Source organism: Mesoplodon mirus, assembly GCF_964341445.2.
Source record: "Mesoplodon mirus genome assembly, chromosome: 4".
NCBI lineage: Eukaryota > Metazoa > Chordata > Mammalia > Artiodactyla > Ziphiidae > Mesoplodon > Mesoplodon mirus.
The window spans coordinates 79,665,054-79,678,225 of NC_138979.1; the positions used below are offsets into that span (position 1 = coordinate 79,665,054).

At 36.9% G+C, this 13,172-nt stretch overlaps 1 protein-coding gene across 5 annotated transcripts in view; it reads right to left on the reverse strand.

Moving 5' to 3' along the window:
* The window catches only part of MCTP2 (multiple C2 and transmembrane domain containing 2), a gene marked incomplete at its 3' end in the record, with an annotated part of 245,631 nt that overhangs the window by 86,134 nt on the left and 146,325 nt on the right, over window positions 1-13,172 (reverse strand). For all 5 annotated transcript variants that reach the window (XM_082619662.1, XM_082619663.1, XM_082619660.1 and 2 more), the window contains 3 exons: window positions 6,103-6,204; window positions 3,874-3,948; window positions 1,462-1,581 (listed from right to left, as the gene is read on the reverse strand). In XM_082619662.1, coding sequence (XP_082475788.1) covers window positions 1,462-1,581; window positions 3,874-3,948; window positions 6,103-6,204 — 297 coding nt within the window. The remainder of the gene's footprint in view (window positions 1-1,461; window positions 1,582-3,873; window positions 3,949-6,102; window positions 6,205-13,172) is intronic.

Sequence of the window (13,172 nt, forward strand, 5' to 3'; positions counted from 1 at the left end):
GCCACCAATCACGTTGACTTGCCTCGTTTGCCTAGAATCACACAGAACATTCCCTGGAAAGTTTGCAGAGAGGATTCAGGTGGGAAACAGAGGCAGGGAGGCTGAAGAGGAACCCAACACACGAAGCCCCCAACTGAGGAGAATGTGAGAAAGGGAAGTGGATGAATCAATGACAAGTCAAAGGCAGATAGGGATTAATAAAATCCTTCTTAATTTTGTTAACAAGCCCAATTGTTCTAGCAACTTTAAAACAAAGAAAAGGTATATTAAAGGCCAAGGCTGCAGCCATCACAGGCCTTCTACCTCCTGAACCAATGAAAAACTAACATTAACTAAAGATAAAACAAAGTGCTAAAATGGCTAAGAAAAAGCCTCTTATGGAGCCAGTATACAGCTTGCATAAGAAAGGTGGGAGTGACCTCGAACCCACTGACCTCTGGGACTGATTTTTTTTTTTTTAATGTGGATAATCCTGGTGGGTAAGAGAGAGCATGGATGATAGAAACCAGGAGACAAAAGAGCCGTGATCATGACTCAACCACTCACACATCGTATTAGGTCCTACTGTGATCTTTGCACAGTGCAGAAGTTAATGGCATAATACAAAAGGCACAAGATTAGCAGTCGAGCCATTTGGTTTCTCCTCCCATGCCTGATGCTACCAATCTGATCAATGACAAGTGCCTTTACAGAGGAGGGAGGATGCCCAGAGATGTAAAGTGAGGACATTATGCTAACTTTCAAGTCCTTACAAGATTCTTGGACTCTCGTGGTTGACCTAGGTGGTTTTAAGATCTCATGCAGTTCTGAGATTCCGTGATTTTATTATGCTCATAAGGAAAGGCCAACGATTATTATAAGAATGTATTTCACAGACAGTGGTTCTCCTTTGTGGTGTTGAGTCAACTTGTAATGTGTAGTAATCAGTTACGTCTCAAGTGGTTGGAGATGAATAAATGTTTTTTATGCCAAAGTTTGCCAATGATTTACTTAAAACATAAATTAGAGCAATTTAGTCTTCATTTAGTCATGTGATTTTTCAACTGCCATTTTTCAGGAAACACTGGCCCTCATGAGTACAGAAGGAGACAAACACATCGTGGGGACTATACAAATGGTTTATAATAACCACCACAAAAACATTTAAAAATGCATAGAACACTGGATCTCTTTACCTTATCAAGAGATAGTATATAAGTATGATTTGGATAATTTAAGGGATTTCCAAGGGTAAATCTGACAAGTATGGTCTTGGGAAGACACCTCCTACATAATCTCCTATGTCATAATATATTTTAGAAAGATGAATGGCTATCCTTTTTTTTAAAGTTTCCTTACCAGTATAAACTTCAGCTATGTTGAATGTGCCTCATTCTGCTTCACATAAGTAAAATAAAACCCATCTGCATTTGGACTTGGGACTCGGAAGCAAATAAGTTGAACATAAAAGAGGAAGCTTACCACGAATGCTACTGTACTTCTCAATGTGGATTCCCACTGGAAGCAGCTTTTAAGGAACTGTACTGTATTCCAGACTGTCATGGTGAGTCTTTTCACTCGGTCTACATCTCTTGATAAGATCTGATTAAAAAAATGGAAAACAGGGAACTAGGCTTAAACACTCCAAATATTCTCTTTAGATCAGACAGCTTGGTCATTTAAATTATATTCTGTATAACTGCCAATGAACAAAACAGTAAAAATGAAGAGTCCAAATACTTTTTCTAAAGTTCATTTTTAAACTATGATCATCCTGGGAGGAAAAGAAAATCCAATGCATTTTATAGCTCCTTTGAAGGAGAATAGGCTGTTTCAATAATGTTCAGCACAAAACTGAGCTGGTAAAAAATACAGCAGTCAGGGGACTTCCCTGATGACGCAGTGGTTAAGAATCCTCCTGCCAATGCAGGGAACATGGGTTCGATCCCTGGTCTGGGAAGGTCCCCCATGCCGTGGAGCAACTAAGCCCATAGCACCACAACTACTGAGCCTGTGCTCTAGAGTCTGCGAGCCACAACTACTGAGTCCACGTGCCACAACTACAAAAGCCTGAGCATCCTAGAGCCCACGCGCCACAACTACTGAGCCTGCGTGCTGCAACTACTGAAGCCCGCGCACCTAGAGCCCGTGCTCCGCGACAAGAGAAGCCACCAGTGAGAAGCCCGCCCACCGCAACAAAGAGTAGCCCCTACTCGCCTCAGCTAGAGAAAGCCCGCACACAGCAACAAAGACCCAACACAGCCAAAAGAAAAAAAAAAAAAGCAGCAGTCAGGCATGTGAAATGTGTGTGTTTGAGAGAGACAGACAGAATGGAATGAGGGTCTATGTTGTTTAGTTTGGAAGGAAATGGGTAGATTTACAGTAGAAATGTACATGTATTCTAGCTCATCTAGTCCAGAAGAAAAAGTCTATTCTATAGGAAAGTAAAGCTCTGGAAAGGAAATCCAGCTCTCCTACCTCTTTGCTGTGTGACCTTGGGCCAGTTTCTTAACCTCTCTTTTATTCAATGGGGTTGATAGGAGTGCTAACCTTGAAGGTTGTGGAGAGAATTAAAGGGCTTAGAAGAGAGCCTGGCACATACTAAGTGATTTTAAGTATTTGTGTCATGAGCACAAGTTTCAACTTTATAAAAATCTGGGGACACTCAGTGCTGAGAGGAACTTGGGGAGAAACCTAACATACCCCAGGGTCTCAGCCCCAAAACCCCCGGTGCTCTCAGAGCCCAAAGCCACCCAACACGGAGGTCCTGTTTGGCAAAGGAAATGTCTTTTCTCCCAGTTGTAGGTAGATTCATTTCAATTTGTTTGCAAAGCAGCTATGCCACCTACCTCAACTCGGGTTTTAACTTTCAAGTAAACAGAGCAAAAGGCAATAATAACAACAATAATAAAGCCATTTACTCAGATTACACAAAATAAATATTACACTCAATGTTACGGCAGACCAAAACAAAACATTTGGATGCTCCCTTCAGAAGAGGTTTAAGGCCTTTCCCGAGTGTGTCCAGAAGTTCATGGGAAACCAAAGGATGATAAGATGCCTTTATATTTAACTTGCTTTCTGTAATCCACAGCTGCTCACCCCACAGGAAGTGGTGGAAGTAATAAACACTTTAAAAAGGGGACACTTTGTTCTTTGCTACACAACTGAAGAGGGACAGTAAGTACAGAGTGAAATCCTGAACTGTGTCTGAATAGGACAGGGAGGGGCTCTGAAAAGAACTGTAAAGGTCATGTTAGAAAAAAAATGTGAAACTTCCTCTGCTTGGCCCTGATCTTCACTTTTTGTTGAACTGATGAGAGAGGAATTAAGGGTAACAGGCAGAGGGAGTGAGAGTTAATTCAATAGGAGGTAAAATGCCAACACAATCCAAATTTAGGCAAAAAAAAGTGGTAGGAACACCTATCAGTGAATCTGAGGCTGGACATCTCGAAAGATCAACTGGGTTAATTCCATGATGGACTCCACTGGCAGAATGCCTCCCTGAAATGTTGAAAGATGGAGACTAAAATGGCTGCGATTAAAGGAGGGTAGGAGGGGTAAGTAAATTCAAGAGAAGGTTTATGGCTTGACGCTCAGAATTTTTGTTTACAAAATGGTTCAGGGGATGAATGGAGGGCTAACACCCTCTGCAGCATCCAACAGATATGTTCTGAGTCTTTCCCTTCTTACTGAGCCCAACTGAAGTCCTTGTCTAGGGAGAGAAGGAGAGATGGAGGAAGGAGTGGAGAGATGGGGAGACAAGCGGGGAGAGGGAGGAGGGAGAGAGGAAAACAGAGAAGGAGGGTGAGATGCAACCAAGTCATGACCAGTAAGTACTCCGGGTGCTGGGTGCTGACTGTACCAACAAGCCAGTTTACTGCACTGACTTACCTTTTTGGACAGCTTGCGGCTATCTTCAACAAAGCGCTTTTCTCTGGGAGTAAAGGTCCGAATACTTGCTTTGATCTAGAAAGACACCAGTGTTAAAAGGGGCAGCATTGAGATGGACTTCACTCTCTTCTTTTTCTAATGACTGAGAAGTTCTGGAAACCAATACCTTCTGACCCTAAGGGCGTGGGATTAGGGGTTTGGGGGGTGGGCAGAGACATGGTGGGTACCCGGAGCTCTACATGGGTCTCCAGAGTCTCATTTCACGAGCATCACTCGGGTAGGTCAGACTGGAGATTCCAGAGTGTTGTTTCCACGTTGCAAATCAAAGAGATATTTTAAACCACTGCAGAGATTGGGCTCATGAAGTCCTCAAACCAAAGTCTCTAAAAAGTAAAAACTTCCTTTCACATCAAAGTTTTGAACTACCCCTTGCCAGTAATACCTTGCATGTGAAAATCAGTTTCCGGCTTATAAAAACATCTTTTCCATAGAGAACCTCATTTCCTCTCAATGATCCAGAAAAATAAGTAAATGAGTCATTTTAGCCCAGCTTTTAGGGAATAAACTGAGGGTCAGAGAGATTTCATGGTTTATCCAAATCACTAAACTGAGGAAAACCTCAAAGAACAAAATTCAAGTCCTTCTCCTCTACATCAGATGGACAACTAGAACATTACTTAACAGTTTTTAATTTAAGGCTGTTTTTCCCCCTAAAACTCAAGTTTTACCTGTGTGCATGGTCTATATACAAGTACTTGCCAGAAGAAAAGAGGAGATGAAGGGTGATCTGTGTGCAACACACACATATGATCTCCTTGAAGGGAAAGGTTAAGAAATGGGGAAAAAGAGGAAGTAACAGCAGACCCCATACTGGAAGCTGTGCCCAGAGTTCTAACATTTCCAGGAATAAAATATAAAACTTCCCTGCCATTGATTTTATGAATAATCTCTTAAAGATAGTAAACAATCAGCAATGTAGCATCGGGATAATTGAGGAGTCAGAAAGATCTGGATCTGGATCCCAACTCACTCATTTATCAGCAAATCAGCTCCCCTGTTTAATTCCACTTGCTCATCATAAGATGGCATTCATGATAGCTAGGGACCAGACTTATTGTGGGGATGAAATGAAATAATATCAGAGCCTGGCCCATCGTAGATGGCCAATAAATGGCAGCCATTCTTCTAATTACTGTACAAGTGCCATTATGCTACATTCATTTACCCCACTAACTGGATTAACCTGTGCTCTCCCTTCCCTTTCTAGAACCTACTGCTGGTACCATGACAAGGAATGCCCACAGCTAAGTAAGCCATGTCCACGCATGCCTAGGGATTTCTGCTCCTGGCACTTGAATAGTATGCCCATCTAGAACCAACTGTGCTAATTCGCAAACCTATTTATGCCCATTTTACCCGTTACTATAATTCTATATTTAATTAATTATATAAATTATTGAAATACAGATCAAAAGACTTGAAATCGATGTTGCTCTAGAAAGCCTTGAGAAAGGTCAGTTACTAAAAAGATACTGATATTGAGGTGATGATTTTATGGAAAAATAATCTGGAGAAATTCCATATTCAGATTGTTCTGTGAGTGTTTTTAAAGAGTATCTCTACTTTCAAGAAACTGAAATTAGAAATCATAGATGTTATGGGTGTATTAATGCAAGGAATATGCTGTAGAACTAAAAATAATAAGTCCATGCTATTTAAAAAAAGGTTATAGGCCCGTACCTAAAAATTGGCAAGTGAATGTATATCTATGTATTTTGTTCATATTAAACTAAAAGTTTAAGATACATTAAAAAAATCCTCCTTTAACTGTAGGTTTCAATTGAGTAACTACCTGTCTTGATAGTGTTGGATAGCAGGACATCTACTATAATAATTAAATAACATGTCAGAGGCTTGAAGATATCTCTGTCCAACAGCCAACTGTTGCCTTGGAAGAAGATTAAAGGTAATAAAGCTAAGAACCTAACTTTCCTCTTACTTTTTTTCCCCTTGACATTTATTGAGAATTACACACCATCAATTCTACTGGCCCAAAAGGATTAATACCAGACTGTCCAGCACTGATTTTTCTTGGCTCAGTTTTAAAACACTATTTTCTTTGTAGCTGCAAAAATTCTGAAACATTTTACATTGATTTGAATCTCTCCAGGCTGGTCACCTTTTACTTTCCATAGAGAGAAGCTGGGAGATACATCCAGTTAGACCTACCGGATTATATATGAGGTCCATCTCCAAGTAAATAACTCCTTTAAAAGCTTGTTCTAAATCTTTATTCTTCAACACGTAACAGTTTGTCTGTCCATCTCGAATCTGTCATAAACAATAGATAAAGTACAGACTTTCTATGGGATTTAAACTGAATGAGCTGACAAAATTGAAAATGCAGAACGCATACACAGATGAAGCCAATATTAAGCAAATATTAAAACTATGTAAATATTAAATCATAAATCAACTTTTAATTCTAGAGTGCTTCTATAACTGATAAGAAGATAAAGTAATAATCACCAGGCTGAAACTGATATACGAGAGGAAAATTAGTGGTACAAATGATTACTGAGCCTACCAGGGCTTTCATTCAAAAATCCCAGAAGTTAAACATTTTTATTTGTTAAAAAATGATGAATATTCTACAAAGTTTCTGGCAAGTACCACTCAAGATTGCCAAGGTCATGGGAAAAAGGAAAAACTAGGAAACTGCCAGTCAGAAGACTAAGATTAGATGATAAAATGCAATGTGGTACCCTGGGTTGGATCCTGGAACAGAAAAAGGACATTAGTGGAAAAACTGGTGAAATCCAAATAAAGACCAGAGTTTAATTAATAGTAATGTACAATGTCAGTTTTTTTTTTAGTTTTGATAAGTGCATCATGGCAATGTTAAGATGTTAACATTAGAGGAAACTAGGTGAGGATAGATGGAAACTCTGTATCACTTTGCAAATTTTCTGTAAACCTAGAATCATTCCAAAATAAAAAGGTTATAAAATAAGATGTTTTATTTATTTATAATATGGTATTTTATTTTATAAAAATATTATACAATATTTTATACAATATTTTATAAAATTATTGCCTTATAAAATATTATTTTAGAAAAATATTATTTTATACAAATACTATGAAATATTTTAAAGAAATGAATAAAGGAACGAGTTTTCTAAAAATGACCAGTGTTTCACAGCCAAGGTGCAATACAAATTAAATAAATCAGCATAGCTAAAGTTGAGGTCAAAATCCAAAAACATTTCAAAAGAACAATGTGCTGATAAACCTACAAAATAAACAACTTCTTCTGATAGCATCTCTCAGCCAAGCAACTCACATCAATTCCACATACCAATCTACCTGTGGACCCCAGCGTGTGAGGCATCTAAGAAAAAATCCCCTGTATCATTTTGGAAATGACTTGGCTCCCATAATGGCATTTTCTTTTCAGATCTGATAGCAGCAATGCTTAGATTATACAGAGTGGTAGTATATGCATTTTTAAACTTCTGGCTTATTCGAAGCATATCTGTTAACTCCAACAGGGCAGAGCAAAACTTGAGCTGACCAAAAGCTCCATTTGGGATTGTAATGATCAAACATCTGAAATAACATAGGAAATTTGAGGGCATGAAATCTGAGCCATATTTTAAATGACTATTGCTGTCACTACAAGCATCCAGCACAAGTGTTCTTATAAACAGTGGTCGAGATGAGTTGAATAAGTCACGGGGGGGAAACAGAGCCATTCCACTTTACAAGGGAGAGGTCACCTTCCTTCCCAAAGTCACTCCACCTCTCTCAAATTGAATAGGTTTTAAACAGAAAGATGGTTTTCCTGGCCAGTGGCTAAGAGGAAGGGGGTACCCCATAAAGACCTGGCTTCCTTCCTAAACGGTATCCAAACAGGATTCTGAGCTTCCTCTTTTATCCACTGTCTCACTTAATAAATTGTGGGTGTTAAAGTTGAAAGAAATAAATACAAAAACAGCATGACAATTTGCCAAGCTGACTTTGGTCAAGTTTAGTTTTGCCTCAACCCGTAATCATTGTACTGTTATCTTAAAATTTCCATGATTTCTTAAGCATTAGGAAGGGCAACAGAAGAACAAGAGGTATCAGTATAAAAAGAAATATTTTATAATCAAAGAAGGTTTTTTTGTTTTTTCGGGTAAATGATCGTTTCCTCTTTCTCAATGTCCTAGAATTGTGTCAGCAAAGCACAGAATCCACCTAGGACATTAAAGCAGTTTTTAAAGCTAGAGATATAATTAAGGCTACTCATGTTTGGAACTTTCATATATTATTTTAAAATATATAAATTGTAAGTTTAAAGATTTGTAAAAAGATTGAAAAATTATAGGAAATGAAAAAGTCCCTTTGAATGTCCATAAATACCACAATTCTTTCCCTGAGAAGGAAATTAGATAGGAATTTGGCATGTACCCTTTCTAAATTTTTATTGAGAATTTATATTCATAAATATATCCTTGAAGAAAGTATTTTACATTTTTTGTGTTTCAAACTGTATACATTTTGTAATTTCATTCTGTATGTATCAATAGGATTTGGTAATGTGTCTGTATTAGTATATAGATCAGCCTCATTTCTTTAAACTGCTATGTAAAATTCAAACTCTGAATAAACCACAATTTATGAATCCTTCTATTTATGAATATTTGGTTGATTCCACTTTTTCAGTCTGTCCTCTATAAGGAATATCTTTTGGGAAAAGATAAACTGAGAGATAGAGGAAATACACTACTTTGTATTTGGGATATGCTTGGGTTAAGAACAGATCAATGCATTTGAATATTTAGCGTTATAATTAAACACTGAGATAGTAACCAAAGAAACTATTTGTTAAATATTTTCATTTTCCACGGTGTTTATATAATTGAACTTCCAACACATGAATACAGGATAAAAAGTTCGGTAACACCCCAACTTGCCAAACTCCTAAATGACAGTATTTATATAATAAATGAAAGCTAAACATATATTTTTCCAGTCAAGAACTATACTTATTATTTATACTTAACTCTGAAAATTATTTCTAGCATTTTATAATGTTAAAACCTCTATGAAACAGGACAACTAAAGCACAGCTAAAAGAAAACTTAGAGCAAAGAAATCTATATATACTTTTGTCTTTAGGTATGAGATAGTCACTTCAATTAAGACTTAAGTTTAATTCTGAGATCTCTATCACCTAAGGCAAATTGCGACAAAAGGAAATCTCGAAGTTCAACTGGAGAGTCTTCCTGGGCTGACATCGGGGAGGATTTCATTTCACTCAAATAGAAGGATGAAATAATAGATAATGTCCTTAACTTCAGTGTTACAAGAAAACTCTTCAAATTGACTTATCACACACCTTTACATACTTGCCTTTCCATAGGTGAGGAGCAGAGATATCAGGCAATCATTTGGGGAAGGCATCTCTGCAGGACAGTTATAAAGATTTAACCTAATTAGGAATTAAACTTCCATAATTAGGGAAATGGGCATTTCCATGTCCCTTTACATTATTTTCAGAAACAATATGATATATCAGAAAGCTAACCATGTTAACTGTGAATTCTTGGTTACATTAGACAGTGAACGAAAAGAGCACAGGAAGTCTGTTTCTGAGTAATGATTCAGGATTTCAGAGCCAGAGGACAAGTTACAGAGAAGGTAGTCTGGTTTAGATTTTAATCTGACCTGAAATTTTCTTTAACCTATGCAATTTTTCTCTATCTAAAAGAATTTTAAATCTGCTTACACAAGCTTTAAGCATGGTAAATATGAAGAACTTTTAAAAAGTTTGGTGATAAAACTAATTTTTGAGTCAAAGAGATACTGCATTCATTATATTAGAAAACAAAACTTTTTAAATTGGCATATAACAAAGGTTAGTATGTGGGACAGAGAAAAAATATTTTTCTCAGCTGGAACTCTTTTTAAAGAATTCTCATTATTTAAAAAAAAGAAAAAGAAAAAAAAGAGAATTCTCATTATTATGCTTTACTGTAAAGTTTTGATGTGACAAGATATCAACTGATTCAACAGCAAAGTTAATCAGAATCGATATGAAGGAATAAAACCATCAGTGGCTTTAAGGAGGAAAGATACACATTTAACATCAAAATCCAAACTGAAGAGTCATAATGATCCTCCCCAGCCCCCAATTCCACCTTCATGTGAATAAATGGAGAACATTTGGGTGTAAACAAGCGTTATTCTATCAGAAGCTTTTCATTGCATGCAAAAGGGAAAATAATGTGACATAACAATACACCAGGTGGTCCCCACTAATGCACATGCAAGGTGACTCCAACAAAATGTGATGTGAACAGACACATGCTCACATGTGATATGTGGCTAGGAAAGAAGAAAAGTAAATATCCTTTACTTGGTAGTGATTCTATTCACAACCCCACTTGGAAACACGCCTGTTTCCCACCGCGGGAGTTACAAACAGCACGAGAGATTGAAAAGCCTGTAAGGTCACTGTTTGCCCTGACACAGTCAACCACCAGCCAGTAGAGGCAGCACTGAACTCATCACCCCAGCCCTCCACATACAACACACCTTTCTCTGTGCAAGGCCATCCAACCCACCCATTGCCTGAATCCAAAACCCAGCACTGAACTTTGGTAAAGGCAGAAAACCCTGCTGTACCCAAAATGTCTTATCAACTCCTCTCCCTGAAATAGAAGCTGTCTTTACAAAGTAATATTTACTAATTGGAAGAATGGTGTACAATTTACAAAAATAGCTTAAAAAAAGGAAAAAAATGTAATTTTTACAATATTCCATTTTTTAACAAACATCTCTAATTTTTAATGTACTTTTATAAATATTTATCTTATGAAAATAGGATCATAGTGTATTGGATGAAGTTTGGGACTCCTTAGAGGCAGATGAAGTGAGTTTAAATTCTGGCTCTGCCTCAGAGTGGCTGGGTAACTTTGGATAAGTTACATAACTCCTCTCTTCTTCAGTTTCCTAATCTGTAAAGTGTGAATAAAAAAAAAAAAAAAGATACATATCTCAGCAGTTGTGAAATAATCAGCAAAAAGCAGTAAGAACAGTGACAAGTATACAGAAATTGCTTATTAAATAACATGATTTATTCTGTCTTACTTTCATTTATGTACTTTTTAATCACTTGTGTTTTAAACTTTAAAAAAGTACGGGAAACATTCTCCAATGTAAAAATCGATTTTTCTCCATAATTTAGAATGGTTCTTCATCTCATGAATATTCTATAATTAGCTTAACCAATCTTCCATTGTAATCTAAGGTTGTTTCCAATTTTTAACAACTGTAAACACTGCGATGGTTTTACACATAGATATCTTTGTGCTTCCATGATGCATTCCTAAAAATAAAGTCTTAGAGGTGGAATTATTGAGTCATACGGTACACCTATTTTTATGGTTTCGGCAAGTATTGCCAATTTGCTCTCCTAAAACGTTGTATTAATTTATACTCCTAGCCTCAGTGAATGAGCCTGTCCGTTTCCTTCCAATGTTGCCAACCATAGGCATTTTTATTTAATATACAGCAATTTCATAGGAATAAAATGGCCTCACGTTGTTTTAATACGTGCTTTTTTAAATAACTAATGAAACTGAACATTTTCTGTCATATGTTTATTAACAGTGGGCCATGGTAGGACCATGAAACCAGACTTCACTTTAATTCCCATTTCTGGCGTTTAGCATCTGTGTGACCATGGGTAATTACTGTATCTCTCCAAGCCCCAGCTGCCTCTCTAAAATAGATATCTAGAATATAAATGCTCAAAGATATGTGTCTATTAAATTTTAATCTAAGGTGTCTTCTAGGAGGCTGGTAGCAGGTCATGCTCCCTCCAGAAGCATTTGAGAGAGTCCTTTAACTACACTTAATCACTACTGCTCACAAAAAATCTTGACTATATTTCTTAATCTGACTGCTTAAAGTAATTTGGTAATTTAAGCTACTAAAACAAGGGTGATGAAGATGAGAGCTTACACTTTAAGTGCTTACTGTGTACTACTGTACTCTTTTTACATTTATCAAACCATGTAAATCCTCACCACAGACCTCCAACACAGGTACTGTGATAATTTTCATTTCATAGAGGAGGAAACAGAAACAGAAATGTCAAGTAAGGTGTCAAAAGTCACATAGCCAGTTAATGGAGAAGACTGGGGGCCAACCCAGGTCATCTGGCTCCCTCTTCTGCACTTTAAAAAAATAAATAAATTTATTTATTTGGCTGCATTGGGTCTTCATTGCAGCTTGCGGGCTTTCTCTAGTTGTGGCGAGTGGGGGCTACTCTTCGATGTGGTGTCTGGGCTCTAGGCACACAGAATGTAGCACGCAGGCTCAGTAGTTGTGGCGCACGGGCTTAGTTGCTCTGCGGCATGTGGGATCTTCCCGGACCAGGGCTCGAACCCGTGTCCCCTGCATTAGCAGGAGTATTCTTAAGCACTGCACCACCAGGGAAGCCCCCTCTTCTGCACTTTTAACAACCACGATGGTGGTTGAATAAAGCATGAGCCACCCATATGCTTATTAGCTATACAGATTTCTGCCTCCTTGATTTAAATTTTCTGTTAGGTTGAATTGTCTTTTCCTTACTGATCAAAAAAAAAAACACTTTTATATTAGTGTTGTCATCTATTTGTTTTATGCTGCAAGTATTTTTGACCAACCTATCCTTTGTCTTTTAATCTTCTATGGAAATTTTTGTTTTCACCATGACATCTTAAATCTTTCTTCCTTTAACATTCTTGTTTTTCAGTTTGTTTATGTAGCACTTCCCATTATTTTAATAGTTTTATTTATGGAACTATAAATAAATAAATATTTATTTATTTTGTTTCAAGCATTTGACCTTTAATTCACCTTGAAATAGTTACTGTGTTTGGTGTAACATGCCGACACATTTTTCCCTGATGGATAAGCAACCAACTTACCTCAGAATCACTTATATAGTGATCACTTAGTTTATCCTCTCAATGACTTCATGTTTCAAGTTTATCATATATTAAATTTCTCAATTAGTCTTTTTTTCATGTCCTTCAGTACAGTTCAGAAATTCCTCACATAGTTAAGCATTACAGCGTTTTTTTGTTTCCTGTTATACTCTTTGATTTTTTTTTTAGGTTTATCAGATTTTTTTTTAGGTTTTTAAGATTTCTATTGGGTATGGGCACTGGTTTTCAATTTTCTTAATTTTGATATTGTTTATACATAACTGACTTTTTTTTATTCCAATACATTGTCTATTAATTTTCTTTATATTTACA